The sequence below is a fragment of the Strongylocentrotus purpuratus genome, unplaced genomic scaffold, assembly GCF_000002235.5.
Source record: "Strongylocentrotus purpuratus isolate Spur 01 unplaced genomic scaffold, Spur_5.0 spur5_contig_820, whole genome shotgun sequence".
Classification (NCBI taxonomy): Eukaryota; Metazoa; Echinodermata; class Echinoidea; order Camarodonta; family Strongylocentrotidae; genus Strongylocentrotus; species Strongylocentrotus purpuratus.
Window position 1 is genome coordinate 20,647 of NW_022145525.1, and position 15,680 is coordinate 36,326.

Genomic DNA, 15,680 nt, shown 5'->3' on the forward strand with positions numbered 1-15,680 from the left:
ATGAATTCGTTAAAATGGCAATCCATTGATACTAGACGGGACTATATTTTATCATGTATAATGTACAACTGTATTCATGGAAAAGCCCCCGTACGATTATGCAATGAAGTGGAAATGGTTTTCGATAGACATGGTTTTAGCACTAGACTTGCCAATACGCTGAATGTTGTTTTACCCAAGCCTAATCTTGAATGTTTTAAGAATTGTTTTTAGATACGCTGGTGGTAAAATCTGGAATAGTTTACCTTTTGCTAACTCTATTGATGTCTTTAAACGTATGTACAAGGACAATTTGTTTAAACCTGTGTTATACAATGCCGATTCATATACTGTTCTTGACATGGATTATTTCTCTCGCTTTCTCTCTCTCTCCCTTTCTCTCTCTCCCTTTCTCTCTCCCCCTCTTTCTTTCTTTCTCTTTCCTTCTTTACATTCTACCAATTTCCTTATATCTTTTCTCCTCTTCTAATCTTTTTTGTGATATTTTAATGCCTTTTATTATTATGTGATTTGATGTTTTTCCGCTGTTAATTTCAATTATTATATTGTCGTTTTTTTTTAGTTTTTTTTTTATTATGTTTAATGCGTGTTATTCTTATGTGTTAGTTTTATATTATATACCTCATACATGTCATTCACTGATTGGTCGAGACTATATCACATGTCAAGGAGCATTTCGATCTATCAAGTATCATTACGTCAGAGGGGTTGATAGCTACTATCAAACCCTGGGATAGGACCTCTAACCCCTCCCGCGACTTAGTTGCGCACTCAAATTATTTGAGTTGCTAGGCTACCGCAATCGCGCGGTTACGCGCAGCGCGTAGGAATTCAATACTCTTGCCTTGGACTTGATGTTGGATTTTTCTTATTTGAGTTAGTAAATTCCTCTTGATCTCGTTTCCTGTTTTTAGAGCTAGATCTAGACTTACAGCTAGACCTAATCATGAATCAATAAAAATGATGAGGTATATAAAACAAATATGGACTGCTCTGTAATCGGATGATGGTGGGAACTACCACTCCCTCGGTGGTGTTCACACCGGCCCTTCTATCACCCCCTCGGCTTCGCCTCGGGGGTGATAGAAGGGCCGGTGTAAACACCACCTTGGGAGTGATAGTTCCCACCATCATCCTCATGAGCAGTCAATATGTGTATACTGTACTTACCTTTGCTTGTGAGCTTTGGTGATATTCATTATTTATAGTTCAGTGTACTACATTTTTATTCTGTTCAGGACCATGATGTAAAACAGATTTTGTATCTACAATGTATATCTGATTCTTGTTATCCTGAATAAATATATTTCAATAAAAAAAATTAAAAAACACACACGCTGAGTTTGCTAAATATATTATTCATTGCGGATATACAGTAGTTTCGAAAATTATATCGGAAGTGACATTCGTTTATCTCGCAATGTATGGTCAACAAGGTATCACTAGCGATATTATTTTCAACACTAGGTCTGTATGGATAATAACTTTACTTATTGCGATATAATAAAACGTCTGTATAAGTAAATGTATTTGGTTTGTCAATTTAACAATCGAATCGAATAAACGGGCGGGTTCTAGTCGTCTGGCAAGCAATACCCAATAATATTTGACAGTGCAGAGGTGTGCTTACTGTGTTAAGTATGTAGGTAAGGAGTTCTGGCATAAGGATTGAATAAATTAAGTGAATGGATTAGGATAAAGTTGAAGAAATTATTGTTGCAATCACAAAATAAATACATATTTTAACATAGTGAATATGGTACATGTATTTGTCACACCCCTCCCTCCTACACACACTTTTTTTAAAGCAATTTTGTTTTATTTCTCCAAATGTATAATACAAACCATAACATACAATTAAATAAAATATACGTGTTCAATATTGATTGCTTTTACATAATTAAACAAAAACTTATTTGCAGTATATATAATTTAGCAACAAAGTAAACGTATAAGTACCTAAACATAATATATATGTCAATTGCAAATGTAATTCACTTATTTTTTTTTTTTTAAATCAAAAAAAATCTGGAGGTATTTTTTTACTGGAACAATGCCTGCTCCTCCCTGCCTCCCTCCCTCACACAAACACCCACCTACCCACACACACACATACTCACCAACCCACCCAGCCCCCCCCCCCCCACACACACACTACTCACTCAGTGGATGTCTGCTAACATTCTCATAAACACACACATAAACACACATACACACACACACACACACACACACACGCACACACGTACTCCCTCGATCGCCTCTCTCATATGAGGATACTGTAGCTTCATAAGATATCAACATTAGTAATACTCTTGATACGCGATGCATTTATGCCTCATATGAGTATTTATGAAGTGACATTTGTATAAAGGAACAGAAGTTCTCATTTGCCAAATACTATAAATCAATTGAGTATAAAATACATAATAACTTACATACAAGTGCCCCAAACTTCACGAAGTATATCTGTTCACGTCTCTGGTATACTTCAGGTCTTGTCTAAGCCCAACACTCCACAAAGAAATATGGCCTAGCTTTGATCATTGAAAAGAACCGTCTGCCTCCTGTTAACAACCCATAGAAACTGGAAGCAATGATAAATGATGTTTGGAGCAAACACCGCCTAACTTCAACAAAAGATTCCCAAATACATATCGCTGCAGGTGTTTATTAAAATCAGACGATTGTATTGCACATTTCATGTGTCACCATAATGTACATGAAGTAGAATTCTATGTTTGTGCTTTGTGGTGTACATGCAGAATAGAACCCAACATATGGGCGTTCTATTTGATTGGCGGAGAAGGTTGACGAATTGAGAATCTAAAGTGAAAGAGCTATGGGAAGAAAGGGGTGTAGAGAGAGAGAGAGTGAGAAAAAGAGAAAGAGAGATAGAGAAGAAGAGAAAGAGAAGGATAAAAAAGAGAGAGAAATAGAGAGAGAGAGAGAGAGTGAAGGAGAAAGAAAGAGAGAGAAAGAGAGAGATAGATAGATAAATCTTTGTCTGACTCTCTGTCGGTCTGTCTGTCTGGCTCTCTCTCTCTCTCTCTCTCTATCTCTGTCTCAAAAACTACTTCCTCAAACCAGGCCCTCCTGCTGATATGATCAGCTAAAGATTTCCAGAATGCACAAATGTCGAAAGTTATCATGGCCCAATTCTTCTTTTATTTTTCAATTATTTTTCAAAAATAATAGCGGATGAACCCTCCAAAGTACCCCAAGAAATATGTGAGAGCCCAGTTCCTTACTTTCTATGTATACAGTGTACTCCTCCCGACATCATAACAAATTATCCGATCTACGTTTATTTTAGCACAGACTAAGTGAAGCTAGATATCTTGTATTCCATTAAAGCATTTTTTCGGTTTAACCCTTTTTCTAATTCTAAATGTTTTTACATTAATTGTATTTAGAGTTAGATATTCAAGATTAAGACAAGGGGAGCAAACAAAAAAAATATGGGGCACACACAATATCGTGGCATCGTCCATGCCCTTTCGGAAGTGATAGGATGCCCAGCAAAATCAGAAGGCTACCACACCTTCGTTTCACCTTACTTTTCTCCTTTCCGCTGAAATATTTATGTTATAACTTGCCAAATCTTAGGACCATTTTGGGTATCTTAACATCAACTTTGCATGTTAGGTTTCCTGGGAGAAGTTTCAATTGTTGTAAAGATTATTTGTTTGTGGCTTGCAGCCAGGAGATAAAGATCGCGTGCTCGATCTTGTAATAGAAATTTAACATGGAGCAAAAGTGTTTAAGCAAATTAATTTTACAAAACTTCAATTTTTATTTTTATATATCTTTTCATCAACAGTTTGTAATAATTCATCAGTTGTCTTCAAAAAATTACCTGAAAACTTCCAACACCTTCGTTTCACCTTACCTTTTCTCCTTTCCGCTAAAAAATATTGATGTTATAACTTGCCAATTTTTGGGACTATCAATCAGTCAAGCCTCAATAGGCTTTTAATGATGGTCCTTTTTATTCTTCTTATTTTATATGAGTTGATTTCAAGTACCTTGCATTTTATCTATGACATGCTTTGTATATATTTCAATGTTTAAAAAAAATTAAACTGGAGAATGCGTAAAACTGAAAGAGTATTTCCTAGTTGTTTTGTTGTTGTTGTTTATATTATAAGTATTGTACATGCATAGTGTAAAATAAAAAAGCAATTCTTCAACCAGGTATTGAATGAAACAGATTGCAGTAACATATTGATTCTCACCAGTATAGCTTTCTGAGTTAGCTGCTAAAGGGATTACCCAATCAAGTACCAAGGTCTCATTTAATTTCGGTGACGTAATGGTTGTATTAAATTTTACTTATGTTTCATATGTTGCTATTGTAGTTGGTCTAACGATGCCTCGGTATTGTCTCTTTGGAGATACCTTCAACGACCCATCCTGGATGGAATCAAATGGACTTGGTCAGTTAACATTTTGGTTTCTGCAACAAAAATCATTTCAGCCTATCAATATCCAGATTCATCATTACTCCAATTTGTTTTTTTAACGATGTTTCTCTTTATACTCATCCAACTAATTCTAAATCTTAAACGGTTAATAGTTACACATTTAAAAGACTCAGCCCTATACTGCAATACAAAAATCTCATTTGTATTCAAACCGAGTAACGTAGGCTTAAGAAGTAGCTGAAGTTACTCATCTCATTTCGGAAATAATTTTCATGCACTTAAACTTGAAATTGATTCTTTTTTCATTATCATCATTAAGATAGAATTCAATTTCACATCATGACTTTGACTATACTGAACCACAATACCTGGAATCATAGTTTGCCTATTCTATATAAATCGCGGGTTCACGTGAAATAAGAGAGAGAGAGAGAGCATTGTTTTTCCTTTCTAAATGTCTACAACGAAAGGCCTAACTGATGATCTATATATTTTGGGATTTCATTTTCGAATTGACTTGGGTGATTCTTTTTACAGCTCTGCGAATCCACGTTAGTCCATGGTGCAAAGAGGTTCTGGATAAGCTTGGTGGTTATGAACTTGAAGATCGAGGCCTTGTTCCAATGAAGGTAGCTACAATGAAATTATTATACCTTCAAAATATTCCAGCTGTTGAAAACAAACCCTATGATAAATATGTACTTCAATCACAAACATTAAATTTAGTGAAATCTTGATATCTAGCCAATTGAAGGATGCAATGTAGTTGTATACAACAAGAAGTCTGACAGAAACATCTTTAGTTACAACTTCCAATAATAATGTAATATAGTTTCAGATAGTCGCAGTTAGTTTATGTCATAGACATGTCATCATTCAATCGACTGCTAGTCTGGAAGCTGAAATTTATAAAATCATTAATTTTGTATATTCTCTGTGTGATTTGTTTCCAGAGTAAAGGAGAAATCCATACCTTCTGGTTGCTAGGACAAGATCCAAGCTACAAGATCACCAAGGTCAAACCACCACCACAGAAGCTCACTCACGAGGCCATAGAGATCGCTGCTAATCGTGTCATACCTGATGACGTCTAAATAAACAACTCACTAGTACAAATACAATCAACAACAAATTAAGTGCCATGGAGAATGTTACCAGATACTTTTGGTAAAATGCAAGGAATGTTATTTCCAACCCCTTCACGTTGAATATAACGTCGGGTTGGTCTTAAAGCTTACATAATTCAGTTAGCCTTGTAAGAAACATATAAAATGTCTGAAAATATTTCATACGTTTATAGAACCAATAAATGTTACTTTGGTCTGTTGATAAAATGAGTTAGAGCAAATGTTTAGCAGTTACTACTCCCCTATGAGCAGTGGTTTGATGAAATTGAGTCTACAATAAAACTCCTGTTTCGAGTTAGAGTTGTCTTATTGAAATAAGGAGAATTCCATCCATTGCTAGCAAAGGAAAATTGAACGTAGAACGTAGTATAATCGCATTGACATTATTTTGCTTCATCATGGCGTATAAATTACGTGTGCCTTAATTTCATCTCAACGAAAAGCCACTTGGTAATGTTTATTTACGTGCAGCGTCAAAATTGAACATTGTATGGTTATTTTACATTAAGAAAACCCCCAGGTGGTTTGCATTGAATCTATGTAACTTGAATTGTTCATGACGAGCAAAAAAAGAATTGAATAAATTATTCGTCATTTAACAGCTTCTTGTTTACATTGTTGCCAGTTTGTTTTATCAAAGTGTATCGAGTGATATTTCCTTTCTCTCTAATAGAAAAACAGCTTGGATCATTTTCAATTAGATATTCAATTAATAACTATAACCATCATGAAATTATTAACGGCAGAATAGAATGGGCTAGGGCAAGAAGAATTAATAGAAAAAAGGTATAAAGGAAGATAGCATAGGGAAATGTTAACGACTTGCCAAAGAATTTCATATGATGGTGATTTGTAATGAAGATGGCGTTTTATATTCCAAAATATTAATCACTTTCACATATATCACTTTATCTAGTTTAGGTTAATAAATATTAAACGCAAACAACGTTATAATTAAAAAGTAATGGTTGATAAAAAAATAATTTTGTTTTTGATCACTTGATACAAGCAGACTAAAATACCTGAATAATGCATAATTCGGCAGATAAAAAGATGAAAACACAGTCAAAATAAAGATACCGTGCGAGCAAATATATTGTTTTCCTTGAAATCACTTGATATATAAGGTGACTACTTCATTTCAACAATGCAACGACAGAGGATAACAATTTGTAAGAATGAAAATAAAAACACAATTTTAAGCAAAGTAATGCACTATCCTTTTGGTTTAACAAACTTCGATAAAATATGAATAGTCAAAACAGTTAAATGTAAGTCTACGAGTGAATAACGTAATAGAAAGGACGTACTATTTCAAAACTTTAAAAAAGAGAAGACTTTGACGTCAAAAGAATGAAAAGACTTTTAAAAGCTTTATTCCGATTATAAATTGGTTATAACATTATTGCGGTTTCGTATAACAATTCTTAATATATGATAAACCCATTATAAACCTCATTCCTCAGTAAAAAATTACTATAAGTTTACAATTAATATATTTCAGCAATGATATTGAGAAATCCCTTTATCCCATACGGAGAATGTGTTGATAATGTCCACCGTGCATTATATACATATTGGTCAACATAAAACAAAATCACACAATATAAAAATAAATTTTTAATTCAAAGTAATCCCAAAAATGTACAGTTTGGATAAATCGAATATATCTGAACGTAATATATATTTCTAATGCATTATTCTTTAAGGGACGCCAAAATAGCTTATATCGATTCACGTGCATGTAAATACAATTACGATACAATACAGTATTTCGTGTAGGTATGTGTATATGCAGTATTTTGTGTGTGTGCGTGTGCGTGTGTGTGTGTTAGTGGGTATGGTGACTAAATCTTATTTAATTTGTGTTAAGTGGTGGCATTTTTATGAGCAATCTGCTTTGTGGTCCTAACCATATAATTGCTTTTATTCTATTTTCTATTGTATGTTTTTTTCTTTTTACATGTATATGGTTTGATAATTAAATTAAATTCATGTTCTCAAACCCACCGCTTTCTACTTAGCTTCAGCTGATCCTCAATTTAAACATAACTACGTATCTGAAGTTTGAATTTATTACCGAATCACCAACATATACCTTCATTTTTATTCAATACAATATACATACATATTATTTGGTAACTAGAGCTAATTAAACAATATCAACATGCTAATCGAGGTTAGCTTCTGAGTAAATATTTTGTTGTTCAGTAGTAAATCTTTCATTATTTTCTTCAAATTTAAACCAAGTTTTCGAATAGGAAAGTGGTTGGCAGGGGTAAATAAGTTTCCAAATAGGAAGGCTCACTAAGTGTCGGTCAGTATTCAAAGGTTTTCGGAAGGGGCCACTAGGTTTCGGACTAGGAAGGCGGTTTGAGGGGTTCCTATATGTGTCAGTAAAAGAAGGTTTTTGGAAGGGGTCAGTAATTTCTAAATAGGAAGGTGGTTGAAAGGAGTCACTTAGATTCTGGATAGGAATTTGTTCAAGAGGTCACTATAAGTGTCGGTATCAGAAGATTTTTTGGAAGGGTCACTAAGCTTCGGAATAGGAAGGTGGTTGAAGGGGTCACTAAGTGTCGGTCGGTATAAGAAGATTTTTTAAAGGGTCATTAAGTTTCGGAATAAAAAAGTTGTCGGAGGGGTCACTTTGTGTCGGTATAAGTAGGTATTTCAAAAGGGTCACTAAGCTTCGGAATAGGTAGGCGGATGGAGGGGCACGTTATCTAATGTGCCCAAATAAGTATCATTGGATGCGAGCGGCCCACCCACGTTCAGATCTAAATCCTCTTCGTTGAGGGCGTCCTTTTTAGGCAAGTTTTCTGCTCCATTGTAGTTGGTGTCCGCAGAGACATTTTCGAGGCTTGGATTACTGATTCCACCATCTTCAAAATGAACCTATCAAGAATAAAGAATTTGACCAGTTAATAATATTATAAGACAATTAATACTTGTAGATGGCAGATACCACTCAGTGCTCTATGCATGTTGGGCTTTTCAACTATAAACATTAGCGTTGGAAATCATGAATACAGTCTGTTGTTACTACTGTAATGAAAAGATGTTATCTCTTACAATGGAAAGACGTCTCACTTCAGTGTGTATAGTGTAATTTTCATTGTGCTTATAATTTATATTCAACTATTCTTTTACTAAACCTATACAACCTTGGAAATGAAGCTATGACCTCACACTTACATGTTCTCCCATTATTGGTTTTGAAATACAGAACGCTTCTAAAATAACATTAGTTGTATTCATGGAACCTTTAGGTTTGTACGCGCACAATGGCTGATTAATACATAAGGTTGAATCGGCCTAAATGTTTGACGGTAATGGGTAAATATAAATACCTCTCCTCCTGTCATTCGAACGGAGCTGTTGTTCGTATTCAGCTTAGCAGAACCAGTCCGATGACGATATCTATTATGAATGAAGAATAACGATTGATATCAATATACTCAATTATGATGGGTACTCCGATATACGATACGATGTAATTATCCTTCGACGATTATTGTTCCAGACGATTTAATTTGTTTTTCTATAAGCTTAAGGCATATTTGGGCATTTAATTTACATAATTCCCAGGGATATCGGGCGTGTCGGTCGTATGGGGAAGGCATAATGCATCCTCCAGTCATAAAAACTTAAATAAAGCCTATAGTCCTTTTAAAGTTAACGATAAAGACCAGTTATGGTCATGCGATTGCATTGTGAAAGAAACGTTGTGAAATCGATCAGAAAAGGCTGATCATGTACTGCAATTCAGGTTCTGGAATCATCAAAATGAAAAGAAATTTGGCCCAGTCTTCATAAAGTTACAAGTACTGTACACAGAAAGAAGTATATGGGACCACACACACGTGTGCGACATGTGCGTTTTTATCTCTCACACACCAATAGATAAACTAATTTACCAAATAGTAGGCGGTTTCCCGGTAAAAATTGTTATCGTCATGTATTATTCAAAACGTATTCTTTCACATGATTGGTAATAAGAGCGTCCATTTCATTTTTTGAAATTGGGGCGTTTCCAATACTGGTCTTTACCTTTAAGAAGTAATGTACGCGATTATGACATATTTTAAAAAAACATTTGGTTTTGCAAAAGGACATTTCCGATAAAAGAATGATGATTATAGTTACGCGCTGCCAATCAATACTTACATTATGAATAAAGCACATGTGATGATGAAGACAGGGAGAAGTACTCCAAGCAATGCAGAAATCATTACCAGAGCTGAAGAAAAGACATCAAGAAATATCAAAATTTCTTGCCCTATCCTTGAAGTATATTTTTCGGAAAACTAACCCCGGGTATACTATCTTCAAATATCCTTCCCCCCCCCCCCCTGTAGCTTTTAGATATGTTAGACGTACAGAGTACAGTCGTGGTCTAGCAAAGAAATGTGATGAAAATAGTGAGTTTGAATTGCTTAAAAGTCATTTGTGAAATATATTATTTCTCTTCTTATAAGGAGTTTATTGGTTACAATTTTGGCCTGCACAATTTAATTTGTTTTAAATTTGAATCTTGATGGATATAAACATCTGCAATGTCAAATTAGATCAATTCGAAAGCAGGGAAAACTGGGGGAGAAAACAAATTGTTCAAAGAAAATTGTGTAAGATCGCGCTGGAGAAAATGCTCTACTGAAACATATCACGGCAGGATATCTCGTGCCAGCATGGAAACGTTTTCTCGACTATTTATGAATAAACATCGGGATTAGAACAGACAAGGCCAGGTATACCTGGGCCCTGTTTTATAATACAATAACTGTTTTAAGCTACTGAAATCGTGTCATCTGATTGGTTGTGAGCAGTTGTGCAAAAGATCTGTGGCACTTGTTATGTTTTATGAAACGGGGCCCAGGGCTTAGGTTAGCAGGTGAGAAAATTGAGACCTAGTATATAATCTTCTTACTCTGCTTTGATGAGTCTGTTGTACAGACTAGCTCGTGTTTGCTCCAATTGTTATTACTAAGGCAGATCCACAAAGTAGAAGCTGACGAATCACGGCATGAGACAGTCAACACGTCACCGTAGAAGTATAGATTTGTCGGATTGGTGAATTCTGTTCCTTCTGGTGGATCACTTGGGCATGAACACATTAGTTCCGTATGTACACAGAACAAAGAAATTAATTGATGCAGAGGTACTCCCAATATTTCCTTTTAAATGATACCAGAAAATGTACTCCGACAAATGAATAGTTTTTACCCTTCCTGTTATGCATTTTAACCCAAAAGAGACCCAACAGTTTACAATAATTTACAATGTAGTCGATATGCCTCCATTTATTGTTGAGGAATAGATTTAGAAAAGATGCTGCATGCTTCAGATTTCCAACTAAAAAGTGATAATATATTGACCTAGTCCGAGGAAGTAGCACGCAATTGAGAAAATAATGAAATAATGAAACGTGGGAGTAAAAAGTCATAGCACGATTATATGCATGGTACATTGTTACATTAAATGGAGGATCTCTGCCATCTCATGTTTTATTCCGCATCTGAAGATTCCAGGCCTCTCATTCGTCGAAACTGCAGGCATGGAAGTCAGAAGGAGGGGCGGGGGGGGGGGAGGAAGGAGAATCTATGTTTCCAAAAATTTATACCAAAATTAACATTTGGGCCATGGCTGCCTTCAAATTCTAATTACCAGTCTCTTCGTACTCGCCCAGCTCGGTGGTACATTCTACAACTTATTAAGGATATTCTGGCGAATATCAAAAACAACGATTGTTAGCGTTTTCCGCTCCCTGCTACACACACTTAATGTAACACACTTAATTAATCTATTTAACTGGACAGTTTATATTTGAGCAAGAGGTTTTTGCACACCCGCCACAAAATTGTTTCTGTATGACTATCAAGGATGTAAAAATGTGAGTTCGTTGTACGACTGAATTAGATGGTTTTGCAATCTTCTATTTTTATTTATAATCGCTCAATTTCTCATGATAGTACAAAAGTAATCATAAATTATCTTTCGCGAGGAACGCTTTAAACTCCATATTCTGTAACAACATTTGTGATGTTAAGGTTCTAGTCATATTTTACAGACAAAAACATGAGTTAGATGAGAAAAATTGAGTAGCTACTTACTGATGTGACAATTGCTTCCAGAGTATCATGTCATGCAGATACATTGATATGAATTTACCCCTTCCACACACGCGCCATTGTCACCACATGGTGAGTTGCTACAATCATCTATATCTGTAAAGGAGAGAGGGCGCTATTCCATACGGTTATGATCGATGAAATTTACTCTCCTTTTGGAAGCTAAAATTTCTTTAAAAAACAGTTCTTCATTATTGGGATGAATGAACAAACGAAAAAACAGCGGACGTTGAGAGTCGCGTGAGAAGCGAAGGAGACGATAGGGAAGGGTCGAGGAAGGAGATAAATAGCACGTTTGCTGAGAAAACGGCGACCGATATTAAAGCTGGCAGAGACCCCGGTTCGTGTTCATGCTTCAGTCAGACATCCCACAGCGGACCGGAACCAGCTTACATGCAGGGGAGCACATTTATCTCGCACTATCTAGGGTAACATCTCCTGATGGTTATTGACACCAACCCTTTTCTAAGAGAAAACAGTGAAAATCTCCTCCGAGTTACTTTAAAGGATGTTCCACCATCAGTTAATGATGAGGTAATTATTCATGAGCTAGAAGGAAAAAAATGCAAAGTGAGAGGGAAAATTGTAGACAACGTCTGCGAGTGAATTATCAGCTCACAACATGTTTGAACATGCAGCGACAGGGTCTTGATCGTTGAAAGCTAGAGAAACCCTTGACCGCCATGTTAGGCTTGCCTCGTTCAAGGCACGCATCTGCCACGACGGCCAAACACCAGGAGCGATGCCTAGAGACTGGTTATCATGCGTCAACGTGCGTCAAGGCATATGTATGCAAACGATGCAAAGGATCTGAACACAAAAGCTAAAGAAATGATTATATGATACAAATGGAAAATAATATTAATGAGAAGACTGTTACTTTCCAGTCACTTAATGTGTGGAGGATATGGAATAATATATAGAAAAGGAAACTCAAGAAATTCCATGGTTAAAAAACCAATAGGCTGATGTCTTGCTTCTGCAGGAAACTTTTCTTACACAGGACCTGGAAGAAATTTTTTAAAGAGAATGGAAGGAACAGTTTTTTCACTCATTCGGAAGCAACCGCGGAAAAGGTGTTTCGATACTGTGTAAAGAAAATTTAGATATTTGTATTAATTCCAGCGGTATAGATACAGAAAAGAAACAGAAAGCAACATTTTTTCAAGGAAAATAAAATAGGCCAGTTAGCTGATGATATGACGCTTTTCTATATGAATTTGATTTAAAAAAGACCTTACTTGCTTCGCAGTTTGTTCCTACATATCGCTCTGGACATAGACACGAGTAAGCAGCTACAAGATCGATACATGTCCCTCCATTAATACAAGGGTTACTCGAACAGTCGTTAATATCTGTACGAATGATAAAATAACCCGAAATAGTTACTCATTTTGTTATAAAATCTGGATGAATGTCTCGCTTTTCCAAAGAGGTTGATCTTGAAGAGGCCCTCGCATTACTTCGAATTCATAAAATAGAATACTTTGCTTTCATTTTCAAGCATTTTGTTTGATTAAAATTAAAACAAGTTCATCTCATGGATCTCATCGCATGGTCTTCTAAAAAAAATTAAGCCATTGTTTCTGCTATTGAACTTTACAATGTACAATACAGAGTGATACAAATCTGAACTCTTGAGTTATATGAATAAAAAGTCCTGCTTTTATCTTATACCTAGTTTGTATATTTACAACATTGACAACTTTATAAAATATAGTACATGGAAAATTAAAATTAGAATATCATAAAATCAGTAGGCAATCAGAAAATTGAATGTTAATACCTGCGTCAAGATATCCTGAATTAGCCTAGTCTTACTGCTTTTATTCAAGAGGCATTCTGGCTGCAGACCAGGGGAGTGTTTCACAAAGACTAAGATCAACTTTAAGTTCGATTTAACTATGAGTCTATGACAGGCTGTTTATGCCACTGTTTGCTCTAACCATTATGATCTTTAGATAATATTGTTTCTTCAATAATGAATTATCAACCGATGTAAATTCTGTGGCTTTGTGACCAATTCCATCATAATTATGATGAGACCAAACAGTGGCAGGAACGATCTGCCATAGTTAAGTCCTACTTAAAGTCGATCTTAGTCTTTGTGAAAAACTCCCCGGTGTTGATATTTTTCACTGAATAATTTGTCATTAACTATAATGAAATCATTGTATTCACTCATGAGATTAGTTTGAATATTTCCCAGTGGGTTAATCATGATTTCTCCTAGACGAGCAATCAATAGACAGCAGTTCATATTCACTGGTCCTGATATACGTACATATTTCACAGTTCTTTCCCATATATCCATCGACGCACACGCATTCGTAGTCGTAGACCTCGTCGATACACGTGCCACTGTTTTGACATGGAGACATCTCACACTGCCTGACCTCTGAAAATGGGAATGTTCATAAAAGAAGGAATGACGATTAGTCAAAGATATTTTTGAAAAATGGTAACATTTGAAGATTTTTTTAATTCTAATCCTTCTTAAACCTTGCCGGACTATGTGTCGATGTTGTGATGGTCTTGAGTTGCAGAGACATTACGACAATTTAGAATTATATGGTACGAATCCATCAATAAGGATTATTTGGAGTGTTGTGTAGCATTCCTGTTACGTTCCTTTGTTTCGAGCAAGCTATGGGTAATTCTAACCGGAACTAAAAGCAGCATTGTGAGAAGTTCATAGTTACTATTTTGGGCTCGTGGAAGTTAATTATTACATTCTATGGCAACGATAAGAGGGGGGATAGGTATGCTCATTCAGATTTACTTTGCAAATGAGAAGGAAGACTGTGGGTAAAAAAGGCTTTTTATATTGTTAGAAATTTAGTTGATAAGGTTTTTCGGCAGCTTTTCAATTTGAGCAATGTTTTGATTACTTGTGGACAGATTTGAAAATCTAAATACTTTTTTTTCCCAGCTCGGAAAAAAAATATCTTCGAATTCGGTTCAACATTACTCCGTTCGAAATGGTCTATTAAGGTTAATGAAAGAACTCTTGTTGGTGATGTTGTGGTGGATTAATACTCTTGAACATGTGTCATGACAGATATCATTAGTGGTGGTCATTTATTACGCACATGAACGTCAACTAATGACCCTGTACATACCTGGGTTGCAGTTCACTGTAATCAGCTTAGAAGACTCAATACATATACACATGAAAGCATTGATCAGGTCGACACATGTCCCAGTAGTACATGGAGAAGAAGCGCATTCGTTCAGCTCTGGAATAATAATAGTAAAAAGAGAAGGAGTTTGTAATGAGAATACATGGCTCATGGCATACTTTAAATTTCCGCTTCCCTACCATAATATTAATAATAGTAACAATAATGGTAATGGTAATGATGATGGTGATGATAACAAGGATGATAATATTAACATTAACAATACTTCTAAAAGAGCTCCACTGGTTACCAGTCCGTCAAAGAATTTTATTTAAAATGTTGTTATTTGTGTATAAATCATTGAGTGGTCAAGCTCCTAGTTACATAACAGAATTACTTCAACTCAAAGTCCAGTCACACAGTCGTAGCCTGCGCAGTTCAAGATATAAATTATTGGGTTCTAGGACAATTACCCCCTGGGCAATCACCCCCCGGTAAATTACCCCCCGGAAAACTACCCCCAAAGGACAATTACCCCCTGGAATATTACCCCCCGGAGTATCACCCCTCGAGGACAACTACCCCCCAAGGACAATTACCCCCGGAAAATTACCCCCCGGAGAATTACCCCCCGAGGACAATAACCCCCCGAGGACAATTACCCCCTAGGACAATTACCCCCCGAGGAAAATTACCCCCCGAGGACAATTACCCCCCGATGACAACTACCCCCCGAGGACAATTCCCCCGATGACAATTACCCCCCGAGGACAACTACCCCGGCCCGTGGACAATCAGGATTCAATAGCAAAAGACGATCTGACACATTGAGAGACACAAAGATCGGTTGAACTTTTTTAGACCCCTCCCCAGTAC

The 15,680-nt window shown here is 36.0% G+C and overlaps 2 protein-coding genes across 2 annotated transcripts; one reads left to right on the plus strand and one right to left on the minus strand.

Moving 5' to 3' along the window:
* The first annotated feature begins 4,906 nt into the window (after positions 1–4,906).
* Positions 4,907–6,020, plus strand: LOC115922199 (speract receptor-like). The gene is made up of 2 exons (XM_030980552.1): positions 4,907–5,056; positions 5,381–6,020. Exons 1-2 carry the CDS (start codon positions 4,907–4,909, stop codon positions 5,519–5,521), a joined length of 291 nt encoding a protein of 96 aa, XP_030836412.1. The 3' UTR covers positions 5,522–6,020.
* Positions 6,021–6,631: 611 nt separating this feature from the next.
* Positions 6,632–11,124, minus strand: LOC100892810. Its single transcript, XM_003725498.3, has 4 exons — positions 10,482–11,124; positions 9,722–9,794; positions 8,905–8,974; positions 6,632–8,449 (listed from the first exon to the last, which is right to left on the minus strand). Exons 1-4 carry the CDS (start codon positions 10,666–10,668, stop codon positions 8,237–8,239), a joined length of 543 nt encoding a protein of 180 aa, XP_003725546.1. The 5' UTR covers positions 10,669–11,124; the 3' UTR covers positions 6,632–8,236.
* Between the last annotated feature and the right edge of the window lie 4,556 nt (positions 11,125–15,680).

Coding starts and splice junctions, on each gene's coding strand:
- LOC100892810 (XM_003725498.3), bottom strand. CDS start 10,668: ATGTGTTCATGCCCAAGTGATCCACCAGAAGGAACAGAATTCACCAAT. Junction 8,975..9,721: donor ACATGTGCTTTATTCATAAT/GTAAGTATTGAT, acceptor CATTCATAATAG/ATATCGTCATCGGACTGGTT. Junction 8,450..8,904: donor TTCGAATGACAGGAGGAGAG/GTATTTATATTT, acceptor TATTCTTGATAG/GTTCATTTTGAAGATGGTGG.
- LOC115922199 (XM_030980552.1), top strand. CDS start 4,907: ATGATCTATATATTTTGGGATTTCATTTTCGAATTGACTTGGGTGATT. Junction 5,057..5,380: donor GAGGCCTTGTTCCAATGAAG/GTAGCTACAATG, acceptor ATTTGTTTCCAG/AGTAAAGGAGAAATCCATAC.